The sequence below is a fragment of the Urocitellus parryii genome, chromosome 2 (genome assembly GCF_045843805.1).
Source record: "Urocitellus parryii isolate mUroPar1 chromosome 2, mUroPar1.hap1, whole genome shotgun sequence".
Lineage (NCBI taxonomy): Eukaryota > Metazoa > Chordata > Mammalia > Rodentia > Sciuridae > Urocitellus > Urocitellus parryii.
Window position 1 is genome coordinate 3,633,401 of NC_135532.1, and position 22,914 is coordinate 3,656,314.

Here is a 22,914-nt window from a genome sequence, read left to right on the forward strand (position 1 = left end):
CTCCAGGGTTGGAACTGGGGTGGGAAGGAAGGAAACAAAGGAAGGTTTATGAAGGGGCTCTCAGGTCCAGGCAAGGCGGTAGAATTCCTCATAGGAACGTGAATTCTCCCCACAGCCCCAGGATGACGTTTGAAGAGGCTTTGTCCAGGGCAGAGCTGGCATCCAGCCTGACTGTGGGACTCCTTCTGATCACATGGGATGGGGGGAGAGGCAGAACCTGCCCCCTTCACCTCTGTCCTTGAAAGGACAAAGGCAGCCAGAGTCGTGACTGAGTGAAGGAAGGTGGTCAGACAGTGGAGGTGGTCCCCGTGGGCTCTTACCCTCCATGACGGCCACTCCCTTCATTGTGAGTCCTCTCCATCAAGGTCACTGTTCAGCAGCTCTTCCCCTCCCCCACCCGAGAGCGGTGGTCACTGTTGATGATATTGTTTGGACGCTGCATTTGTCAAGCTCCTATCTGTTAAGACCCGCAGACACAGCCTCCAAAATGAGGCTCGACTTTACACACTGCTGGAGGAGACCCAGAGGACACGGGCGGCGCCACATGGAGAAGGAGAACTGGATTCTGGAGCAACTCCTGCACCAGCCACCGCCCTCGGCACCGTCAGGAGCATCATCCGAAACCTTCATGGAGTCTGTGGCTCCCACCTGTGTGCTCCAGCCCTGCCCAGCTGCCGTGGGTGCCAGAAGAGACAGTAGGTGCGGAAGGCCAGGACCTCCCAGCCTCCACTCCCACCATCTCCACCTCCTCCTGTGCCTCTCACTCCAGACCCTGGGGCAAAGCAAGCTGCCCAGAGATTCTCCTTAATCCTGCGGATTTCGTTCCTGTACTTCATGTAATTAAGCGGGGGTCTCCCATCCCACATAATATGGCAGATGAATAGTAAAAAAGAGCTGAATTATACTGTAGCTCCTGGGACCAGGCAATACCAGCATGCAGATAATAAATGAATCCAGCATCTGTGAAGAATTTACATGACAATGCTCTCGCACTCTCTTACTGAGAGCTGGCCTCACCACTTCATCTTAATTGTGCAGTATAACAACATTCTATTTATTCAATAAATGGATGAAAGTGAAACTAAATTAGAACTGTCTCCGAGTGGAATGTGCACAGAGTTCCTTTCCTGAGCCGCCTCCCAACACATCTATTTCGTTTCCAGGTCTGTCCTTTGATACAGCCCTAGGCTATTTTTGCACATAGAAACTCTTTATGGGTAAGACATAGTATCCACAGCCCTCTACCACAGAGCACAGAAACTGTACCCCTGGGGGACACGGATGTGGTGGAGCCGAAATAATGGCCACGGGGCAGGAGCCAGTCCTGCTGCCTCCCGAGCCGGCTGCACACTCTCCAGAGCACAGCCAGTTCTGTACGTGCAAATTGACAGGCTTCATTTCCTCAGCCTGCCTGTATTCCTCCATTTACTGGCTGAACCAGAGCTTGTATTTATCAGGTACAAGAACAGCTTGTTGAGTTAAACTGGGAGGAACAGATGCTCAGTTGTTGTTTAAGCCCAAATAAGAGACCTCTTGAAGCTACTGGCTGGGGTGAAATCATCCCACTCCCAAGGCAATTTGCTCCTTAATCAAGCACTCGCCAGGGCCAGGCTGACCTCCTGTTTTTGCACAGGAACAGGAAGCTAGAACAGGTAGCGCTCTTCTTGCAACACAGGTTGTCCCGCTGTTTCCTCTCCCTACAGAACAGAGAAGGCCATTCTTGAAAATGGCTGAAAGTTGTGCGGAGCCACCACAGGACTGACGTTGTTACCCAAGGACACGCCTACTTCAGAGAGGAGCATGGGAGTAGTTTCCTGCTCACTGTCTCACTGCCTTACTCTGGGCCAGCAGGTCACTGACATGTTCAGAAGGAAATTCCAGTTGTCTGTGAGCCAGTAGACGGGCACAAAAACTAGCCATCCCCGCTCCAGGGGCAGCCCCACTCTCCTTTGAGCATCTACTTTTGAAACTGTGTGACTCTCAGAGTTGAGTCAAGATCAGGTTTGGCGCGTGAACTTAATTACGTTTGCTAATTTGGGTAAGTATCAATTTTAAAATGCAGCCAACCGATACTTATAAAGACAGAGTAGACACGAGGTCAGTGAGGAGCTCAACACGAGGGGCAGTGAATGTTCATGTCAGGTGACGGGGTCATGTCACACTGAGACAAGAAATGCAGTTGACATGCATGTTTTAGGGTCATATCATCGTAATGATAAGCTTAAAGTAAAGAGTGGAATTGGTCTTCTGTGAGACACTGTTAACACTGATAGGTTGCTTTTACCCAAGAAGCATGGGTGATAGGAGGGATAATCAGCTACATGAAGAGTCAGAATCTGGGATATGCATATTTTGAGGCAAAAAATAACTTGTGCATCTAATTGAGATATTGAATCTTGATTACTTATTTCCACTATTTGTAAACACCGATGGGTCCAAGTGACAAAAGATGCAGGCTATTTGAGGTACCTTGGAAATGTAAATGTAAGTGCCTATCCGTGAAAGGCACTCAGGGCTTCAAGGAAAGTCTTAATTCAAAAAAAGTCACAATTAAAATAGGCATTAATGAGACACAATAAAAATAGGCACTAATGAATTAGCAACACAGCAAATGCTGTCTTTTAAGCTCATCAGCATACAGCATGACGTTGGAGGAGCACACTCCTAGGCTCCTGCCTCCCCAGAAGTTCAATAACCACCTATGAACACTAGCACGTAAGCTACACCGCCGGGCACTAGACACAAGATGAACGAGGTTTCAGTAGCTGGACACCAGCAGGTGGCCCTCTGGGAAGGGACATATCCTCTGAGGTGTGAGGCCCCTTTGCTTTTGAGTAGGTGGCTTTACAGCTCCTTGGCACAGCACTTAAGCTGCAGAACACAGGATGGGGCCCGCAGGCCCTGCCTGAAGCAAGGCACACCACACAGGTGGTGGCAGCTCACATTTTGTTACCAGAGAGTAAAAATCCTTAAAGTCAGGCTTTTGTTCGAACTGGCTCGCACATCTTGTTGACCCCTTCTAGATAAGGAGCTAAATGAAACACAGGACGTCCCCTCGTGACAAAGCATGGTCTGTCCCCAAAGTCAGATACCAGGATGAGAAACCATGTAGAGCCATCGCTCTCAGGAGTCCACGGACAGTTTATGTGACAACCAGACAGTGACGATTTTAGGCCCCATGGGACTTATGGTTTGTTCCAAAATACTCAACCCTGCCTTTGAAACAGGGAAGGAGCCCAGGGGAGTGGGTGTGCACCAGTAAAACCCATTCACAACACCAGCTGCCGGCTGGACTGGCCTGTGGGCCAAAATGGCCTACTGCTGATCCAGCACAAAGAAAAAGAGATCCTCACGTTGTTTTATGTGTCGGATGCCTGTAGCTGCAGGATGAAGTCCGAGCGCTGTGCCCTACAGCGCAGGCCCTGCCTTCGCTCCCATCCCTCTCTCCTGCAGCCAGGTGGCCCTTCCTCTGACCCCCAGGGACCTGCTGGCTTCACTTCTGCTCCTGCTTCTGCAGCGGCCTTGGCCCCTCCCCTGGCGACGGGTCCTCCTCAGCTCCCTCGGGGGTCGTTTCTCACCTCCATCTGGCCAGGTGACCTGCTTCCTGCCGGGCTCCGGGGACACCCTACAGTGCTCCCACGCTGTCCCCCACCTGACTGTGGGACGCTCTGGCTTGGGCAGGACTCTCACACTGCAGCCTGGGCACTAGAGCAGTAGCGGGTGGTGGGCAGGAAGGCAGCAGCGATTCTAAGGAACCACTCCAGGGGAGATGCTTTCAGGTCCCGAGGGACGCTCCAAGGGATTTAGAACACTCAGAAGGAGATGAAGGAGGGGCGAGACGCAGGCCGACTCTGTCAGATCTTAGGTAGGACCCTGCCTCTCGTGACTTAGATACTCCAGTGAATCACTTCAAGAACGTGCATCTGCAGCTTCCCATGAAAGCTTTATCTTTTACACCAATGAATATCGTGCAGGAATTCCGAGGAGAGAATGTGCAAGACACAGGCACGTGAAGACATCTTACACTTTTCAAGATCTCCTTTAATGTTTTTTCTTTGTTTGAAACAGATCAGTTATTGCTAGTATGACATGGCATGTGATGTTCCCGATGGCTGAAGCTGAATGGTAGCAGCACCTGACAGAGGCCAAAGCATGGGCTTCAGGCTGAGCCCTATTTCTGACCCAATAGATGTCTTTTAAGTGTTTATGTTAATACTTGCTGGGAAGGGCTGCTGTAGAGATTTCTGAGACAATATATGAGAAATTAAGTAGCAGGTATTGTTGAAAAAGCACAGCCGCCTGCTCTAGTTATGTATAGATCTTGAAATACCTTAAGAATTTATAAAATTTCTCAGGGTTTCCCTGGGTTAAATCACCAATAGATCATCAATAAGAGAATGGAAGTTTTCTCATTGACTCTTAAATTCTATTGTGGGCAAAGCAGCTGGCACTTCATCTTGAGCCAAAACACTCTTCTTCAGCAGGGGCGGGGGTGGGTACAAAATGTTCAGAATTCTGTTCAAAAAACCTGCATTTAAAGATGCATTTTTGACCATTTGGTAATAGAAGCCCCCAACCCAGATTTCCCTAAAAATAAACTGGAAGTCATCAGCTTCCTGAACAATTTCTAGTATGCTTAATTTTAACTTAATTAAAATCCATGCACATTCAAACAAATATAGTATTCGCCTCCACTTCCTATCCCAAACTCACGTCTAGCATCATCATTTTATAAAATACCAGCTGCTCTATGTTAATTTTTATAGAGAGATAGAAATCTGTTTAGGAAAAGTTGGTATACATAATCTGAATAATCAAAGCAGAAAAGTGTACCATTATCTATACTAGTAAAAATCACCTTAAGATGCAAATGTTAAAAAAAAAAAACCCTTGTTTGTAGGAAATTCTCTCTTATGAGATTAGATGGTAGGTACTCCAAGATAGCCCAGGATAATTTAATAGAGGCAGTTCCCATGCAGTAGGAAGCATCACTAAGAAGGGCGTGGTGGTTGGCGTTACCTCCGCCCTGGAATGGCTAAAACAGTGTGAAGCAGGGCTTCTCCGGACAGAAGACCACAGGTGGTGAAGCCAGCCACCCTCAGGGTCAGAGTGGGCACATCAGCTCCATCCTGCCCCAGCGCACTTCCTGGGGAATCCCCAGACTTCAGCACAGAGAGGGGAAGCCCAAATGGGCCCAAGGTGTGAGCTGGAGGCTTGGTATTGGGAGGGGAGGGTGCCATGGTAGATAGATGGAGCTTCCAGGGCAGAGGATCAGAGAGAGAATTAGAGAACCCCAGAGCAGTCGTGAGCAGATCAGCCCATGAAGGTGAATAAGTCCAGGAAAAGAACCACCCAGATGGATTAGAGGGAACTAGTGTCAGGGTGAAGAGACAGGGAAGGCAGGAGTGCTGCTCTGTCAGCCAGACAGCATGTGGTATCGCTGACCCACCTCCAGAGCACCCACAGAAAAGCAAGCTCACATACCACCCGACAGACCACGACTCACGATGGCTGGTGGCCAGCCCCGAGTGAGTAGGCAAGCAAGTGGAAAATGCCATCTATAACCTAGAGAAAATGATCCATCAGCACTGGCCCAGAAGACATGGCTCATCAAATTAGTCAACTAACAGACACTGGAAGACAGAACACCTTCAGGACCCGAAGAACTTATTAAAAATCCAAATTGAAGTTGAAAAAAAAAACTGTAATAACTGAAGCCAAAGCTATCACTGAATTGGGTTATCAGAGGCCAGATTTTGTAGAAGAAAAGATTAGTGAACCTGAAGTCGGTCATTAAAACTAGAGGAATAATACCAAAAGCGATGAACAGAGCTTTGGCACCCTGTGGGGTGACTTCAAGGGCCTGCTATGTAGGAAAGTGTGGTTTCCAAGGGAGAAGCGACAGAGAAGAGCAGAGAAAACATTCTACAAATCATCCATGTGAAATTTCCCCAACCTGATAAGAGCTGCAGACTCCAATATCCAAGGACCAAGGAAGGCCACGCCCAAGAATCACGACGGGGACCAGCTCCATGCACCCTGGCAAAATGCTCAGAAATCAAGAGAATCTTTAAAGCACACAGAAACCAAAGGTGTCTTGTATACAGAAGAACCCTGCCAAGGATGACAGCCAATTTCTTCTCGGAAATAGCACAAGGCACAGGAGCAGCATCACAAAATACTGGAAGGAGACACGTCAGGCTAAACTGCCTTCCTTACTTCCTAGAAAAGCCTTTCAAACCCGAAGGTGAGACTGAAGACTCTGAGGGGGACTCTCAGGCAGCCCAGGACCCTGGGTGGTGCTGAGTCCATGCTGGTGTGGATTGTGACATGCCTGTCACTCTCGTGGGTGACCTTGATGGTAGGGGCTGTGCATGCAGGGCACTCAGCTCTGTGGGAATCTTTGCACCTTCAGCTCAATTTTGCTGTGAACCCACAACTGCCCTAAAAAATAGTCTCTAACAATAAACTGGGGAAAAAAGGAAGTGGAATGATATGAGATGCATCCCCTGCATAAGGAGGGAGCCTGTGAGTCCATAAAAAACCAGAGTCGCTTCCCAGCACTCCTCCTGCCTCCCAGGCTGGCTGCATGTTTCCTGCTCCTGTCCTTCTGCCAGACCCCTGGGGCTCCTCTTCTCCACTGGGACTCACCCTGGCTGCATCTGCCTCTGCGGCCATGCTGAAGGCGGACAGAGGAAGGGGACAGCAATGGGGCTGCCGTGCCCTAGGACCACATCCTGTTAGGGAGGACTAGGTGACTGGGGCCCTCTGCTACAGCACTGCTTGGGGTGGGGCTAGAGAGGGGAGGAAAGAGCCCACAGGGCACTTCCTGGGGGAGCTTCATGTCCTGCCCCTGAGCCTGAACTAGAAGCCTCTCCTCCCCATTTTGGTTTGCACCAACGCCCATTCTGGGCCATTGCCGTAGCTCCTGGTTCCAGGGCCCAGGACACAGGGGAGGACGGTGAACTCACCGCTGCTCTGTGCTGCTTAATCAGATGGGGGGAGAACTGCATTAAATGCTTACCTTAGAACAGAAGAAAGCATTCCCATTGCTAAGCTAAACTTGCACCTTAAGACTGGAAACAAACTCAAAATTAAGTAAGCCTAAAACAAGAAGAGGGAAAGAAGTATAGAGTAAGAGCTGCGACAATGATTTAAATAATCACTTGAGCAGAAAATGAGATAATGATATCAAAAGCTGTTTCTTTGAATAAATAAATACACTGATTAAAACTCTAGCAAGACAGGCAAAGAAGAGAGAAAACACAACTGTCAATTTCAGGAGCAAAAGACAGGATATCACTGCCCACCCCTACAGACATTAAAAGGGCAAGGAAGTACTCAGGACAACTCCCACAAACTCGAGAACTTAGATGAAATGCTCAGCTCTGCAAAACCACCACCTACCAAGACAACCACGCAGGAATAGCACGTGGACTCTTGTAGCACGTGACTACATTGGATTCGTCTTGAAAGACCTTCCAAATAAGAACTGTCCATAGCTGAAAGGGTCCACTGGCAAAGTCTACCAAACACTGAAAAGAACTGATCGTGACTCCACTCGATCTGCCCCACAACACAGAAGACAGGACGCGCTCCTGGAGGAAACATTCGCCAAGTAAATGACTACTGCAGATGTGTCTCCAGGATACAGAGAGCTCTTAAAAGTCAACCCAGGACAATGTCAATGAAGCAAGATGTTTGAACAGAAAGCTCACCACAGAAGACCTGTGCTGGCAACCAGCGCCTGGAAAGACCCAGGACACCCTTAGTGAGACACAGAGTGAAACCACAGAGGAGAAGACGGATGGCTCAGACTGTGAGGAGCGCGACGTGGACACAGAAGAGCACACGCAGCCTCCACTCTCCGTCTCTTCTACTCCCTTCACAGCTGAAGGGGAAGACTCCCCTTCTGCTTTCTCTGAGGAAGCCATGACAGGAGCTGTAGAGGGGGTCACTCTCAGAGACTGTAAAAGAGAAAGCCAAGAGACGGGGAAGGGGCACATGAACACAGGGGGCCCCAGAGGAGAATGGGAAGGGTACTGAGGGAGTGCATTTCCTCTTCTCAGAGCATGGAGGCTGTCAGGGGAGCAAGGATCACTGCAGGGTGAGAGAGAGCAAGTCCCGCAGCTCTGAGCTGTTGAGCCATGTGGAGGATGAGCCGGTGCTGAGCCACTGCCGAAGTGGCAGTGGGTGTGGGGCATAACCCTGGACTGTCCTCTGTTCACTGCCCCAAAGGCAGGACCAGTCAATTTTTACGTAGCTTCTGCAATGACCTCCTTTTACAAGTCTCTTCCTGGTATTCTATAAAGTCACTGCGGGTTTTGTTTTGTTTTTTGGTACCCAGAATTGAACTCAGGGACACTTGACCACTGAGCCACATCCCCAGCCCTATTTTGTATTTTATTTAGAGTTGCTTAGCGCCTCGCTGTTGCTGAGGCTGGCTTTGACCTGTGATCCTCTTGCCTCAGCCTCCAGAGCTGCTGGGATTGCAGGTGAGTGCCACTGTGCCCAGCTGCCTGTATTACTGAAAAACATATAGGCTTAACTTTCTTGTTCTATTGTATTGTTAGATCATAGTTAATCAATTAGCTGTAGTGTATAATGATTACTTCTATTTCTTAGCCTTGCAGAGGTCTTATAGAAGTTTCTTCAAAACAGAGAGAAAATGACTGTGAGCCACATCGGGTACTCTTGTTAGTCCATGGGGCTTTGATTTTTAGTGTCACGGTGGTTGGAGCTGGAGCAATGTCACCCTGCTGAGCTCCCTAGCTCTCTAGCCAGTCCTCAATGGTGGACATCCTTGCACCAGTCCTTCTATTCTCCTGTTGATTGCCTCACTACCAACAATGAAAAATTTTACATCACCCTTTAAAAGCCTTCTTCCTTCTTCAAATTTAATTTTTTTTGTAATATGCTAAAGGTTCATTTCCAATTGAAGTTCTCCAAGTTCTGGAAACTATAGATAGAGTAGTTGAGGTCCTAGCAGAAATACATATTTTTAGTTATAAGTGGGGAGATAGTTATAAGATCATTAGTCTACACTTTAAAACTATGTTTTCATTACCATTTTTATTACTTAATAAATGATGTGGTTTTGCTTAAAACTGTGAATTTCTTGACTAAAAACTAATAATTTTTATTCCAAAATTAAATGCCTCTAAAGTGAGCATCTTTCATATAATCTAAATATTTACTAATTAAGTTGCCACAAAAGTAAGTTCTCAAGTTTATAAGACAGAGGTGAATAAAATGGAGATGAAGAAGGTTCTGTACTTTGTAGAAATACTGAAAAGTGGGTCAGCTATGTGAATCTTCCTGAGTTAAAAATAGCTTCTCCCCTGAAGAGGAGACCATCGATACAGTGTCTATCTACTGTGATTCAATGTTTTATTCTTAAAAATATTTCTGCCACTTAAAATGACCCTCTACCTTCAGAATATTTCAGAGAATGCCTTCAGCTAATTAAGCATTTAAAAATCGAGAAACATAAAATGGAGCCTCCTTTCAATGTAAAATAAAGGCACAAGTCTATGCATTGTTGTATGGTTACCACATGATGACAAATCTCAGAGAAGGATCTAGAATGTGTTTTGGGAGTGAGAATGTTATGGAGCTCTATGGGATCACTGTGCCACACTGAAGTCTCTTTGGCCACCCTAAGAGTAATCAAACATTCTTAACTCATAAGATAATGACAGCAACTATTTTCATGACATATGAACACGCTTGGCACGGATCTTTAATAAACATAGCTTCTTGCGCTCAACATTTAGAGTTCAACTATGAAACAGTACATAAAACTTCAACATTGGCCACTCACACCTAGTTCATCCAGCCAGGAACCTGCGGGCCACCTGCGATGTGCCAGGCAGCACCACACTGCCAATCCTCCTTAACAGAGCTGCAGTCCACTGGAAAGAGCAGAGGAGCAATCCTGGTAAATCAGCAAGATGAAACTTACAAGAGGGAGTGGGGTAAAGAGCATCATCAGGGGGACAATATGTCCTGGTTTGCCAGGGAGAGTCCGAGTTTATACCTGTGTTCCTGCATGTTATTAACAACCCCTGCCTCACTATAGAACACGCCTGACTTGGTCACTGTACCATATGGTCACCTGTCTTTGGCAATGTAAAATATTAGTATCAACACAAAGTGTCTTGGAATAGCCCTGCTGGTAGAACACTGCACCAGAGAATAGGAACCAATTTCTAAATGTAGTGGGTATGAGATTAGTGCATGAATTATTATATCTATCATTTATTCATTGGACTTTCTGCATGAAGATCCCGAGAGACTGCCCTGAATTAACACAGAACGTGAGGCCCTGAAAGATGGCTCTGGTCTGAATACCTGTGGACCTCCAAAACTTACACATCGAAGTCCTGATTCCCAGTGTCTGGAGGTGAAGCCCTTGAGAGGCAACTAAGATTAAATGAGCTTGTTAGCGTGGGGCCCCATCTAATAGAATCAGTGGGTTTACAAGAAGGGATGACAGAGAGCCAGTCTGCTCTTGCCTCTCCAAGGCCCTCCTCCCTGCCCCAGGCAAGCACCAAGGAATGGCCACCAGGTCACGTGGGGACATATTCAAAAGCAGTCATCTGCAACCCAGGAGAGTCCCTGCCAGACATCAACCATGAGAAAAACGTCTGTCTCTCGGGTAGACCACCCCGCCTGCAGTACTTTGATATGGTAGGCCACGCACAGGAACACAGGGACTAACAGCACAGACCACAGTGCTGGAGGCCCCAGCTACACCTAGACATCGGGACACCTTCAGCTACAACTAAGCAAAGTGAGCATATGGAAAGGATGAGCAGGAGACGACTATTTAACCTATGCATATAGAACATTAGACTTTAAAAGTCATAAAGGCACCATAATCATATTTGGGATTTCAAGTCCTTTGGAATTGAATTATCTCTGGACTTCTAATTTGTAAGGAGCATTAATCTCTGAACTTTGATTTGTCACTGGGAACTTAATCATGAAAGAAGATTTACAGTCAAATACGCAGGCTATCAAGGCCACTGGATTTTATTATGAGAATCGCTCCTTTATTGTACCTGAAGATCTTCCTCTGTTACGGTGCAGGACGCCTCAGGAGCCAGCCATGCTGGGCAATGAGTGAGTTGGGTGAGGCCTGGTGTTGGAAGTAGAATGCATCAGAGCCTTAAATAGGCGATGACACCCAACAGTGAGGCCTGGTGTTGGAAGTAGAACGCATTCAGAGCCTTGAATAGGCGATGACACCCACCAGTGAGGCCTCCTGGGCCAGTGAGCCTCTGCTGCCCAACAGTGGTCTCAGGGGGCTACACCATGAAGCAGTGGGTACTCTCAAGAGGGAAGGGAAGACAGACTGCGGATGCCCACCAGGACACAGACATCCCAGCTGCTTGGGGTCCCCAGAGTGAGTCCAGTGGTTCCAGAAGGCAGAGAATGCAGGATTAGGCAAGGACACTGGGAAGGGAACTACAGGGCCATCTGCACCACTTCCTCACCATTCCTGCTTCCTGAGGGAAGGTGAGGTGGTCTAATCTAATTAGTGTCTTCAGGGAAAAGAAACAGTATTCTCGGCTGCTTGTGAACATACTGATTGAAAAAAAAAAAGTTGTTTTCTTCTACTTTTACAAGCTCAAAATTCAGAATTCTGTGATTTAGTTTTTTATGGACCTTATTATTGCATTAAAAATACAATGCATTTGTCAAAATGTTGAACTCATGTTGCAAATAGCTTTCTAATTTACTGGAATAGTAATAAGCACTCTGGTTTCATTTGCATCATACTGAATGCTGGCTCAGGGGATTCATTTTAAATCATTTGGGCTGGTCAGCTTTGGGAATTTGTTCCCAAGGTTATTAGGAAGTTATGAAAGACTTTTTGTGTGGTACTGGGGATTGACCCAGGGGTTCTCTACCACTGAGCTACACCCCCACCCTTTCCTATTTTTTGTTTTATTTTAAATTGCCCAGGCTGGCCCTGAACTTGTGATCCTCCTGTCTCAGCCTCCCCAGTAATTAAGATTACAGGTGTGTGCCACTGCATCCAGCTATGAAAGACTTTTTATTCTTACTTTTCACATATTTTAAGTGAAAAGAGCAGTCTCCTTTTTAAACAGCACTCTCCTTAGACTTCTTTGAACTAGTTTTCCAGAGATCATTAGGCGTGCAGCCTCACTCCATCACCAGCTGTCCTGCTGCGGTTCAAGGAGTCTGCAAGATGGCAGGTGAGGAGTGTGGGATTGGCTGCAGTCCAAGATACTCAACAGAATCACTGGACTGTTTTCAAACCAACAGAGCAAAGACGATCCAGAGTCCAAGGACCACTCCTGAATTTTATAAATCTCCAGAAACTTCATTCCCTCTCTGGCGTCATAGTGCTGCTCTGGCAGGTCTGGGCCATTGCCTGTGGATCCTAATGGCAATCAAGCACCAAGAAATAGCTCAGCTGTTGAAAGAGCAACTAATGGAATGAGGTCAGCATCAGAACCAGGATTGTACGCTGTGAGGTGAGGAGCCCTCTCAGGATGAGGTGTGAGGCTTTGGACCAGCACTTAACTCCTTGGAACCTCAGTTTTCTCAGTTACACAACAGGAGTGCAGGGACCAACAGAACCCACAGAAGCACAACGAGGATTGAATGAGATATCACTGGTAAAGAGCTCAGCCTAGTACCCAGTGTCTCGTAAACATCGATAAGTATCATTTAGGGAAAAATCAATCAAAGATGTGGCCGTTATCATTTATACAACAGTTGATAGCTGTGTCCAGTGGTCACCTTAAAGGGTCCTATCAGGAACAGAACGATGATTGAGGACTTTAGAGCTGACCTACCATGGGTAGATACCCTTGGCACCAGGGATCTTGACCACGATGCTACAGCTGAGGGGGACTCCCGAGTCATACTGACTTCCTGACTCAATAAAATATGAGAACAGAGAGAAGTGAATGAATATACACTGAAGAGAGGAGGACGAACGAGTGGCACTGTCATGGAGACCTAAAAACTCAGAATAGTGAAAACAAGGACCCGAGTCAGACCACAAAAGCAGGCTCCAGTCACCTCCCTGTCCCATTTCTAAAGAGTTTTGGTCCCCACTTCTATCAGAAAGGAGGCGAGTTGGCCTACAACACTGCTTGGCTGCCCGTTGGCGAAACCCAGCCACCTGCGGCTATGCCGACGCTGGGCCCTGCCTCTCCCACTCCTTCACACCAGGCCTGCACACTGTCTGCCTGAGGCCAGGCTGAGCAGGTACGACCCAGCCCACATATCCTGTGAGTCTGCAGTTCTCCCTGTTTGCAAAAAAAAAAAAAAGAAAAGAAAAATTGCAAATCCTTAAAGTACACTGTGGGGGGACATCTGATCCATAATCCAGGGAGCAGAATAAGAAATTATAAAGAGAGATGCGCTGAGTCATGTCCACACTGAGATGACTTGGAGAGCCTGTTAGGTAAGCTTCTTTACATAGCTTACACTCACTGAAAAGTCGTAAGCCCTCTTTCTTCCCGGCTTCATTAAACCCCACACATCCATCCATTCCTGCAGAGCAGTTTCAGCAGAAAGAATACAGTTAGATCTGGCAAAGGTACCCTGAAGAACATCCATCCTTTGCCAGGGAAGGCTTTCAGAAGATGTAATATCTCCTGACCTGATCTACTCTCGTTTCTCTTAACCGACACATAACACGGGGGACTTGCAGAAGGTTCAGCTCAGGTGCCCACTCTGGAGGGTGTCTTCTTCAGGGGGCAGCCGCTGCCCACAAGCTTCAATCCAATAAATACTAGTTGGTCTTCCTCTCGCCCCACACCCAATTTAATGCCAGGGCTATGTTCTTTCAGGGTGGCCTTTCAGCGAGAGCTGGGTCATTTAAACAGCTCCATGATTCAGAATATTTCTAAGTGGAGCTTCATCCAGCAACAACCCCCAAACATAGCTCAGGGTCCCTCCCCCTGCCAAGCAAAACTCCAAACACCCTGCTCCCTTTACTGGACAAGTCCTCTGTCCTTTCCAAACATGTTCACCTCATTAAACAGTAACGCCTCCATTCAGTGATGTCTCTCACTCTCCCTGCCGACCGTAAATAAACCCTCAGGTGAGCCATGAGCATGAGCTCAGGAGCTCACCACAGAGGATCTAGAGTCACACTCCAGAACTTCCCTCCTAATCCTGCAGGCAGATGCAAACTGAGAGAAGAGGAGAGGAGGCAGGAGAGGAGGAGAGGGGAGTATGGGGGTATGGAAGGGTAGGAAAGAAAATATGGCACATTAGTGGATTAGCCAATTGGGAAAAAATGGATTAATGAAAGGGTATTAAAGAAACTTCTCAAAATCACTTTTTTTTCAGCATGACCTCATATGATTCTTTACTTCACTTCTGTAATTTGAAAAAAAAAAAAAAAAAAAACAACAACAACACATAGTTTTCCATACTGAACTAACTCCATTTACTGGAAAGTCCCAGCATGGGTGGCCTGCTCAGGTTCTCCCTATGTAAGGAAGGGTGTGCTAGCTCATGGTGGGGCCCCTGCCCCCACTGCTGCCAATGGCCTCCTTCCCATTGAAAGGCGCTTGTCTGGAACTTCAACCCATGGAATCCAGGGAGAGTTTGCTATAGCAGCTCCAGCCCTGGCCTTTAGGAGGACTATAAACCTTCCTTTCTTGTCCCTTGAGATCTTGAGCCAAAGTAGGAAGTCCAGACTAATCTGCTAGAGAGGAGGGCCATGGGGGACACAGAGACACCAGACATCTGGGTGAAGACGCCCACGAGCCAGTCAGGTGGACCACCTCCAGCCTCTCGTGCAGCTGCAGAAAGATGTCACCTAAGACCTGCCCCACCAGTCCCACTTAACCCTGGAATATGGAAAAAAAATCCTGTTTGATGTCACTAAGTTTTGGGGTGCTCTGACAGCAACAGACACGGGGCTCCTTTTCCACCCCGTGGTCTTGGGACTAATCAGGGAAGAGCAGAGAATGGCAGGCGCCATGTCAGCAGGATTCTTTTCCCTCTGGCTCCGCAGCAGCATGTCCTCACTCCAGGCTGGGCCTTAGACCCATCTGAAGCACAGACTAAGACCAGCACTGACTCAGGCCAAGCCGTGCTACTTCTGAGCCACAGTCACACACAGCAAGGAGAGAAATTAGCCTTCGCTGCTGAGAGCCACAGATCCGGGTCCTTTTGTTCTGTGGAATACACTGGTGAGAGATGGCCTCGCCCCCCTTCAGTGAAGGATCTCAGCACTCCAGGACTCAGCCCTGCACGAGAGAAAGTGGCTGAGATGGAGGAAAAGAGCAGACCCCTCCACACAGTGGATGCAGAAGTGCAGAGGGCGACCAGCCTTCTGCTGGAGGCCACGCCTGCCTCTTACGGTCCAGCACAGGGGGGAGCGGACATTTTATGTGAAGGGCCAAGGTGTCAGCACCTTAGACTTCCATGCCAAAAGCTAAAACTGAGGACTTTAAATACTTCTTAAGTCATCATTTGAAGTGTAACCATTATTAAAAACCTCTGGGCTCTGAGGTCCTAGGAAGCAGGTGGCAGGCCAGATTGGGCCCTGGGCTGCAGCTCACTACCCCCCACCTAGTGGTGAGGATGGGCACCTCTCTCATGCTGTCACATGTCCCATGTCCTACCCAAGGCTGTGCTGAAGCTCAGAGAAGAGACACATCTCTCTGAAATGAAGATGTGCCATTTTATGGGTCTTCCAACAGGGAAAGCACCTGAGTGAACCTTGAGAGCAAATCAATGCTACTGAATAACGGAGAAAAGCAGAGGTGTGATGGGCTGAAAAGCAGGTCATGGGCAGGTCAGCTCATTTTCTTCCATTGGCTCAAGAATCAGCACGTCACACAAACACAGTTCCAAGATAACCGGTCCAGCTTCTGCACCTTTTGACACCTTACAAACCAACGTTCAGACACACGGCTGTCCTGGCCTGGGCTGCCACAGCAAAATCTCATCGACTGGGCGGTGCAGACCACAGAGTGTATTTCTCCCAGTCTGGGGAGCTGAGAAGCCCAGCGATCCTGTTCCTGGGGAGGGCCTCTTCTCAGCTTGCAGATGGCCTCCCGCTTTCTTGACTCTCAGACAACAGGAAGGGAGAGGGGCACAGACAGGGTGACACGCTCTTTGTGTCTCTTCTTAGGAGGACATGAATCCTGGAAGGTCAGGGCCACACTTTCAGGGCCCTGTTTGACCTCATTCACTTCCAACAGTCCCAGAGGGCTGAATGGGGGGAGCAAGATGGCATCCACGGCCATAAGTCACCCAGCCACACACTGTGACCTGCACATGTGCCATGGTCCACAGCCTCACATGAAAGCCAGATCAATCCCCAACGCTCCTTCCTGTGCTTCTGCGGCAGTCTGTCCACAGACGACTGCTAAAGCACCCAGGGATGAAAAGGAGGAGATCACACAGACGCCTGTTTCTACTTTTCACTCATCGTCACAGAGACACAAGATGTCCTAACCCCATGACTCTTTAAATCCAGGGAAAGCCACTGTGCGTTTCATGGCATCCCCGTCCTCAAGAGAAGAAAATAAGAGCAGGCAAAGCGGGCAAGGGACTTACCTCGACAGGAAATCCGCGAAGGAAAGGCGCACGGGGTACCCGAACCTGAAGATCTTCACCAGCTCCAGGACGCCCAGGTACTGCAGCTGAGCCGACACGTAGAAGTGATCAAACACGTCTGGCAGCTGTGAGTTATTGGGTTTGATGCAGTGAACGACATGTGGGGTGCAGTGCTGGAGCTTCCCGGTAATATCCGCCAGGGATTTCTACAGCAAAAGAAAGACCAGCTGATTCACCCAGAGAACCTGGCTGGAAACTCTGAGCACTTTTGTTGGTTTTCGTACTGGGGATTGAACCCAGGGCACGTTAACACAGAGCCACATCCCCAGCCCTTTTATTCTTTTATTTTGTATAGATACTTGCTAAGTTGCTGAGGCTGGCCTTGACCTGTGATCCTCTTGCCTTAGCCTCCAGAATTGCTGGGATTACAGGCATATGTCACTAAATCCAGCTTTTTGTTTTTGTTTTTGTTTTTTAAATACGAATCTTTATCTCCAATCTGACTCTATTGTATATCACATATTCACTTACTGTGTGTGTGTGTGTGTGTGTGTGTGTGTGTGTGTGTATTTACTTTTCCCTGAAGGTATTCAAGTTTTCAGAAATGGAAAAGAATTCCATGTGACCCTGGTGCGGCTGACACAGACTCACTAGGCCCTTGGCATTTTTACTGACCCTGAGCTGTGACGCTGTGCTGGTGGGATCGCTGCGCTCCAGTCTTTGCCGAAATGTAGACGCTCCTTTCTTTTTTAATATCTGTAATGAGAAAAGAACGAGGGAGGAAAAGACAGGGAAAGGGTGAGCTTGGCTCAGATTTTAATTAATTACTAAATTTCAGTTTGGAAGGAAAAAATAGAAACTAAGGTTTGCATCCATGTAGATCCACAGGCAAAGGCATAAAACAGATTATAAAAACCAGGACCAGACGATCTTTCCGTAATGCTCCTGTACCTTGATGAATGGCACCTGCAGGTCAAACAGAGCCCCAGCTTCCGGCCTCTCAAGGGCAAGGCTGTCAATCAGGCCCACCATCATCCATGCCCATCTTCATTTGAGAACACACACAGATCCCAATCACCTCCCTGCACTGTTCTGGTCATTACAAGTCCTTTGTATATATTATTCTCTGGGGATGAAGGAGATTTCAGGTTATAAGAAGTAGATGCTTCCACAAGTGTTAGTGTGCTTCCTGAAATTTAGAATATAAGCAGCACTGCATGTGGGTATGGGCTGGACACTTGTGCTCATTCCTTCCTTTCCTCTTTCTCTCCCCCACCCTCTCTCTTAATAAATGAGATTAATAAGTTATTTGTCTGTGAAAAACGATAATAGATTGTTTTCTTCAATAAGTAATTACACACACGTTCTCAAAAGAAAAACAATCACATGTAGTGAAGATAATGGAGACACAAAACGATCAGTGGAAATGAGGCCAATGGACGAAGATTAAAAGGGCGGGAGGTAGATAGTTAGATTCCAGCAGGGGTTAAAAGAAACCTCACCACTAGTGCACTGCCTCATCCACAGCACCACACAGACTCAGACCAACACACGGATTGACAGAAAGCCACTTCTCTCCAAACCACAAGAAGGACTCCTGATGCAAAATCCTCTGAGCCTGGTGCTACTGCAATGACAGTAGCTCCCTTCCCCCCATTACGATGACCTCGGAGCAGGAGGACTGACTGTAACCAACAAGGGAACGCACTGTGCAGGGACTGGCCCCACTTCAAGGTGTCTCCTACCAATGCAGTGCACAGGCAACGCAGGTCAAAGCCGTCCTCCTGGCTGCAGGGGTGGATTGCAGGACAAGGGCATTAAAAAGGGGACGGCTAGGGAAGTGAGGGGTGGAACACACAAGGCAAATCTCCATCCCTGAGCAGGAGTGCTCAGCCTCCCGTTCTGTGTGGAGAAGCCGCTGCAATCTCCTCCCCTCTGCCATCCTTCTCAGCCTCACGATGCTTAATAACATCTAATAACGGAGGACAGTTCAGCGGTGTGCTGATCACTTGCTCTCGATTTGCAGGAGGACGGAGAAAGGAAGAGCCAGAAGGTGCAGAAGAGCGGTGGGAATGAGGGTGGTGCTTCTAAAGGACAACCCTTTGCCTTTTAATGTAAAAGACGCCATTTTGTATGCAGTGAGAGGGACTTCCTGTGCTCATCCTGCTCTGGACAAGTACATCAAAGGGTCGAGAATTCTAGGCCCTGCTAGCTAAACACTCACATTCCCCACCACTCTACTAAAAGAGTTGATTCGATTAGGCCTTTATTTTAATTGGAAAACTACGACACATTCCAGCAGGCTGCAGCAACTGCATTTCTAAAATTGATTGTCCTGAATGCTCTCCCAACTCTACGCCTCCTCTTCTATTCTTTTGGTAGACACAAGCAAAATAACGTGAATGCAGTCTGGCGCTGTATTCGTAAGAAGCCGAACATGCTTCAAACATTTCCTTATCAGTTTGAAATAACTCTTCACAGAGATATTAGTTCTCTTCTAGAATTAGAACCTTTAGGTTATATGGACATTCAAATTCATGTGGAACAGATGTTCAAATCAGCATAACAAAAACTAAGGGAAAAATCTACAAATAAACAATAGAAGTATTTTAGGATCAAAAATGCTCTATGTCTACAAGAGAAGCAAATATCCATGGTTCAGAAACCCCAAACCTCAGAAATGATAAGGTAGGTAAGTATGTACCCTCAGAGCCTATTGCCCCACTTCAGTCCCCATTCATCCAAAAGGAAAGCAGATGAAATGCAAATGAGATGTCACGGACAACTGGTCCGTCACCACACTGCACTTTCCTGTAACGTCCCCTCTCTTGGACGGTTCTGGTGGGTAACCTTTCCTTTAATTCTTTCTATTAAAATATAAGTTTCTTTACATGATTGTACAGAATTATGATATTTTTTAAAACAAAGAAAATATCCAAGCAACCTAGAAGCAAATAAACAAGAATCACAGAGGTGCCTACCGTGCTAAGCTCGAGATAATTCTTGTTCTCTCCAACAATTGAGGAAGCTGTCGTTTTCTTATGGAGCAGGGCAGATTTATGTCCTCGGAATTTAAAGGAAGGATATGAAGATAGGAGGGATCCCGTTGGTGACAATTTCGACTGGAACAAATGATTGATCACGACATTTTCACTAGCTAGGAAATAAGTAAATGGACGTTGTTAAGTGCTGTTAAAATCATTATTTACTTGAACGTTAAATTTATTCCTTATAAAAGCACTTTAACCACTAAAGCATTCTGTGCTGAGATATAAAAGGTGCTACAAGTCTGCCCCTTCCCCCCAACGGTCCTGTCTCATTCCCTGACCTAGCTGCCCTGGGCCAGGTGTTCTGACCCCTCATTCTCCACCTGAGCTCCTGGCCCTTGGCTCTCTGCCTGGCACTGCCTCCTGGTTATGGGCACTGTCCAGCTGAGACCTGAGGGGCTTTGGTGCAGCTGGCCACCTTAGGAAGACATCTGGTTCTGGTCAGAACAGCCCCTCCCACTCCAGGAAAGCAGCACCTTGGGCAGTAGACCATTTCAGAGCCTCACCTGGCTGCACCTGTTGTTAGGCTAAAGAAGCGGGCAGAGAACCCCTTTTGCTGAATGCAGTCAAGATGCCAGGGTCAAAGTGAGCTGATACATTTTAGACGCTATGTCATTCTAGGTCCACGTTCCTATCTGGACATCTCAGGGAGAAGAGGAGGTGGAACGAGTGGAGTCTGGATCACACATTTCAACAGCAATTTGAAAACAATGTGGATGGCTGGTAAAGACAAGAGGGAGCACTCTTGGGGTTGGTTTTCTGTGTGTAGACAGCTTTTGGAGCCTAAGTTTCCCTCTTTATCAAAGGATGATGACAGTACCTTGGCGGTAATTGCAAGGCTTGAAATGTGAAATCACATGCAGCAATCACTTCAGATCATGCTCAGCCCACCGGGCAGGGAGAGCGTGTAACAGTGAAGTAGTTTAGTTGCCACCCTTCCCACACTCAGGGGTTTTGCTTGCCCAGGTGCAAAATAAGGCAGATAGAATCTAAATCTGCACCACCTTCAGTGAAAAGTCACATTAATAAACAAGCAGGGAAACGGGAGAGCGGTCAAAGAACGGGGACGTAATTACAGAGGCAGGAGTGGGAAGGGACCCTGTGGTGTTGGCTTCAAATTATGGGAAAAAGCCACTGTTTTTAATGCACAGCTGCATATCTAAATATTATCTATGTCTGTCTCTTAAATGGTGAGGTCTGAAAATACCTAAAATCAAAGACACTACAGAAGCAGTGAGCTCAGTGTTCCTCAATTCCATACTTCCCAAAGACCAAACAGGCTGATTCTAGATCTGACACTGTCTTGGAAGACCAGATATGAGGGAACACTAAAAAAGTCACAGGAACCTGTCAAAAGGACACTGGAGCTGGCCTGAAGGTGTTCTAACAGGCCAAGCCTTGAAGAATTTTAGCATCAAAATAATGATGTAGTGGTATATGGCTCACTGAATACAGTAAGAACACCTGAGTCTACCCGGTCATATAAGCAAAGGAGCCAGTGAAGTAGGAGACATGGAGTGTCATAGCAGAAGGCCACTGTTGGTGGGGGGACAGCGTTCTGCAACTGTCAGAGGAATAACTGATTCAAGCAAGCATGACAGATGCCTGCAGATCCAGCTGGGAGAGGCTGATGGAACAGAACATTCGCACGGTCTCCAAGTGCTTCCCCTCAGGTCACTCATCAATGCCAAAGAGGAACCAGCAACTCTGGAAACCGAGAGGCTGGCAGACACCACCGTATCAAAGCAGTCGCGCATCACAGCTTCAGGGACATTTATGGTGGTCACTGCCTCTGGTGCACTGAGGATGCATATTCCACCTCTGAGGGGTTCCTGGCAAAAATGCTCAGCTTGATTCCGATGTAAGTAAAACTCAAATATCCCCAAATTGAGGAACACTGCATCAAATAACTGATATTTAATTTTTGAAAACAATGTCATGGAAAACAAAGGAAAACTATGGAAATGTCCAAGATTAAAGATTGAAGTGAAATGACCCTGAACTGTGGGAAATCGCTATAAAAGACATTAATGGGACAATTGCCAAGGCTTTATCTGAGCTCTGGATTAGATGTCAGCATTGTATCAATGATCAATATTCTGATAATTTACTGAGTTCAAGTAAGACAATGTCCTCATTTTGGAATGTGCATTGACATGTAGTCATTAGCAGATGAGTGACTTGTTCTCAAGTGGTTCCGAAAATACACACATGGAGGAGGAAGGGGGAGGGAGGGAGATGGAGGGAGGGAAGGAGAGAAGGCCCTGAAACCCTGATCTGAAGAAACTGGGAGTTTTCTGTACTGACTTTATAACTTGTCTTTAAGTTTGAAACCACTTCAAAATAAACAAACAACAAGTATGTACCATGACCCTCGTAAACAATAACAAAGCAATTGTTATTCATATGTATAGCAAGTCTAAATGTGTGTGGGCCCACACAAATAATGCAACACATTATCTTCCAACTGAAGGATAACAGCCTTCAATAAAACTGAAAACACCAGACATAAACATGGACCACACTGTTTGCCTGATCCCCTTTTATTTTATATATAATCTATGTATATTGATAGGTAGATATAATATATCACCATGAAATTTAAAAAAAAAAGCATTGTGCCAACTTCTAAAAAATGCTATATATTAGATCTTCGCTAAAAGACAAGACCCCAAGGGAAGGTCATTAAAAATAAAAGTGCAGGTAACTGCATACTAGGAGCAAGACATTTCCAGTGATAACAGGTCAGATCAATTACTGCAATTCCTCCTTTGATCATGATACCATCCCCAGTCCATGCTTCAACACTGGTCTCTGCTAAGACAACTCCCAAGGAGCACATGTTCTGAGAGGCCAGCACAGTGACCCCTGCCCCGGGAAGACTCTGATACAACCATGCTGCTGCAACCTGAGGCAGATGTGTCCTGAGACCAGAAGTGACGTGGACATCTGATCTCCAGCTCAGAGGCACCTAAGTCCTTCATGAAAGGCATCTTCCTGTCCAGGAGAGACAAATGCTCTTTTGCTTCCAGAGCACCTTAAAGCACAAAAGAAGCTGAGCTTACATTCACTAAAGGGGTCACTAGAAAAATGTGAATCACTGCAGAAATGCCACTAAGAAAATAACTACTAGAGGAGACAGAATCATATATATACACATATGTATACGATTGGAATATATATGAATTTAATACATTGTTTTATATATAGTATAGAATCAAATTCAATATGTATGTAGAGTATTAATGTCCACTAAGTAGAAGGAACTGATAAATCCATCCATCTATCTATCTATCTG

General features: G+C 46.9%; 1 protein-coding gene across 1 annotated transcript in view; it reads right to left on the bottom strand.

The window, feature by feature from the left end:
* Positions 1-22,914, bottom strand: part of Myo16 (myosin XVI) — a 394,733-nt gene that overhangs the window by 98,412 nt on the left and 273,407 nt on the right. The window contains exons 24-26 of the mRNA XM_026399873.2: positions 19,551-19,726; positions 17,245-17,325; positions 16,570-16,775 (exon numbers count right to left, since the gene is read on the bottom strand). Coding sequence (XP_026255658.2) covers positions 16,570-16,775; positions 17,245-17,325; positions 19,551-19,726 — 463 coding nt within the window. The remainder of the gene's footprint in view (positions 1-16,569; positions 16,776-17,244; positions 17,326-19,550; positions 19,727-22,914) is intronic.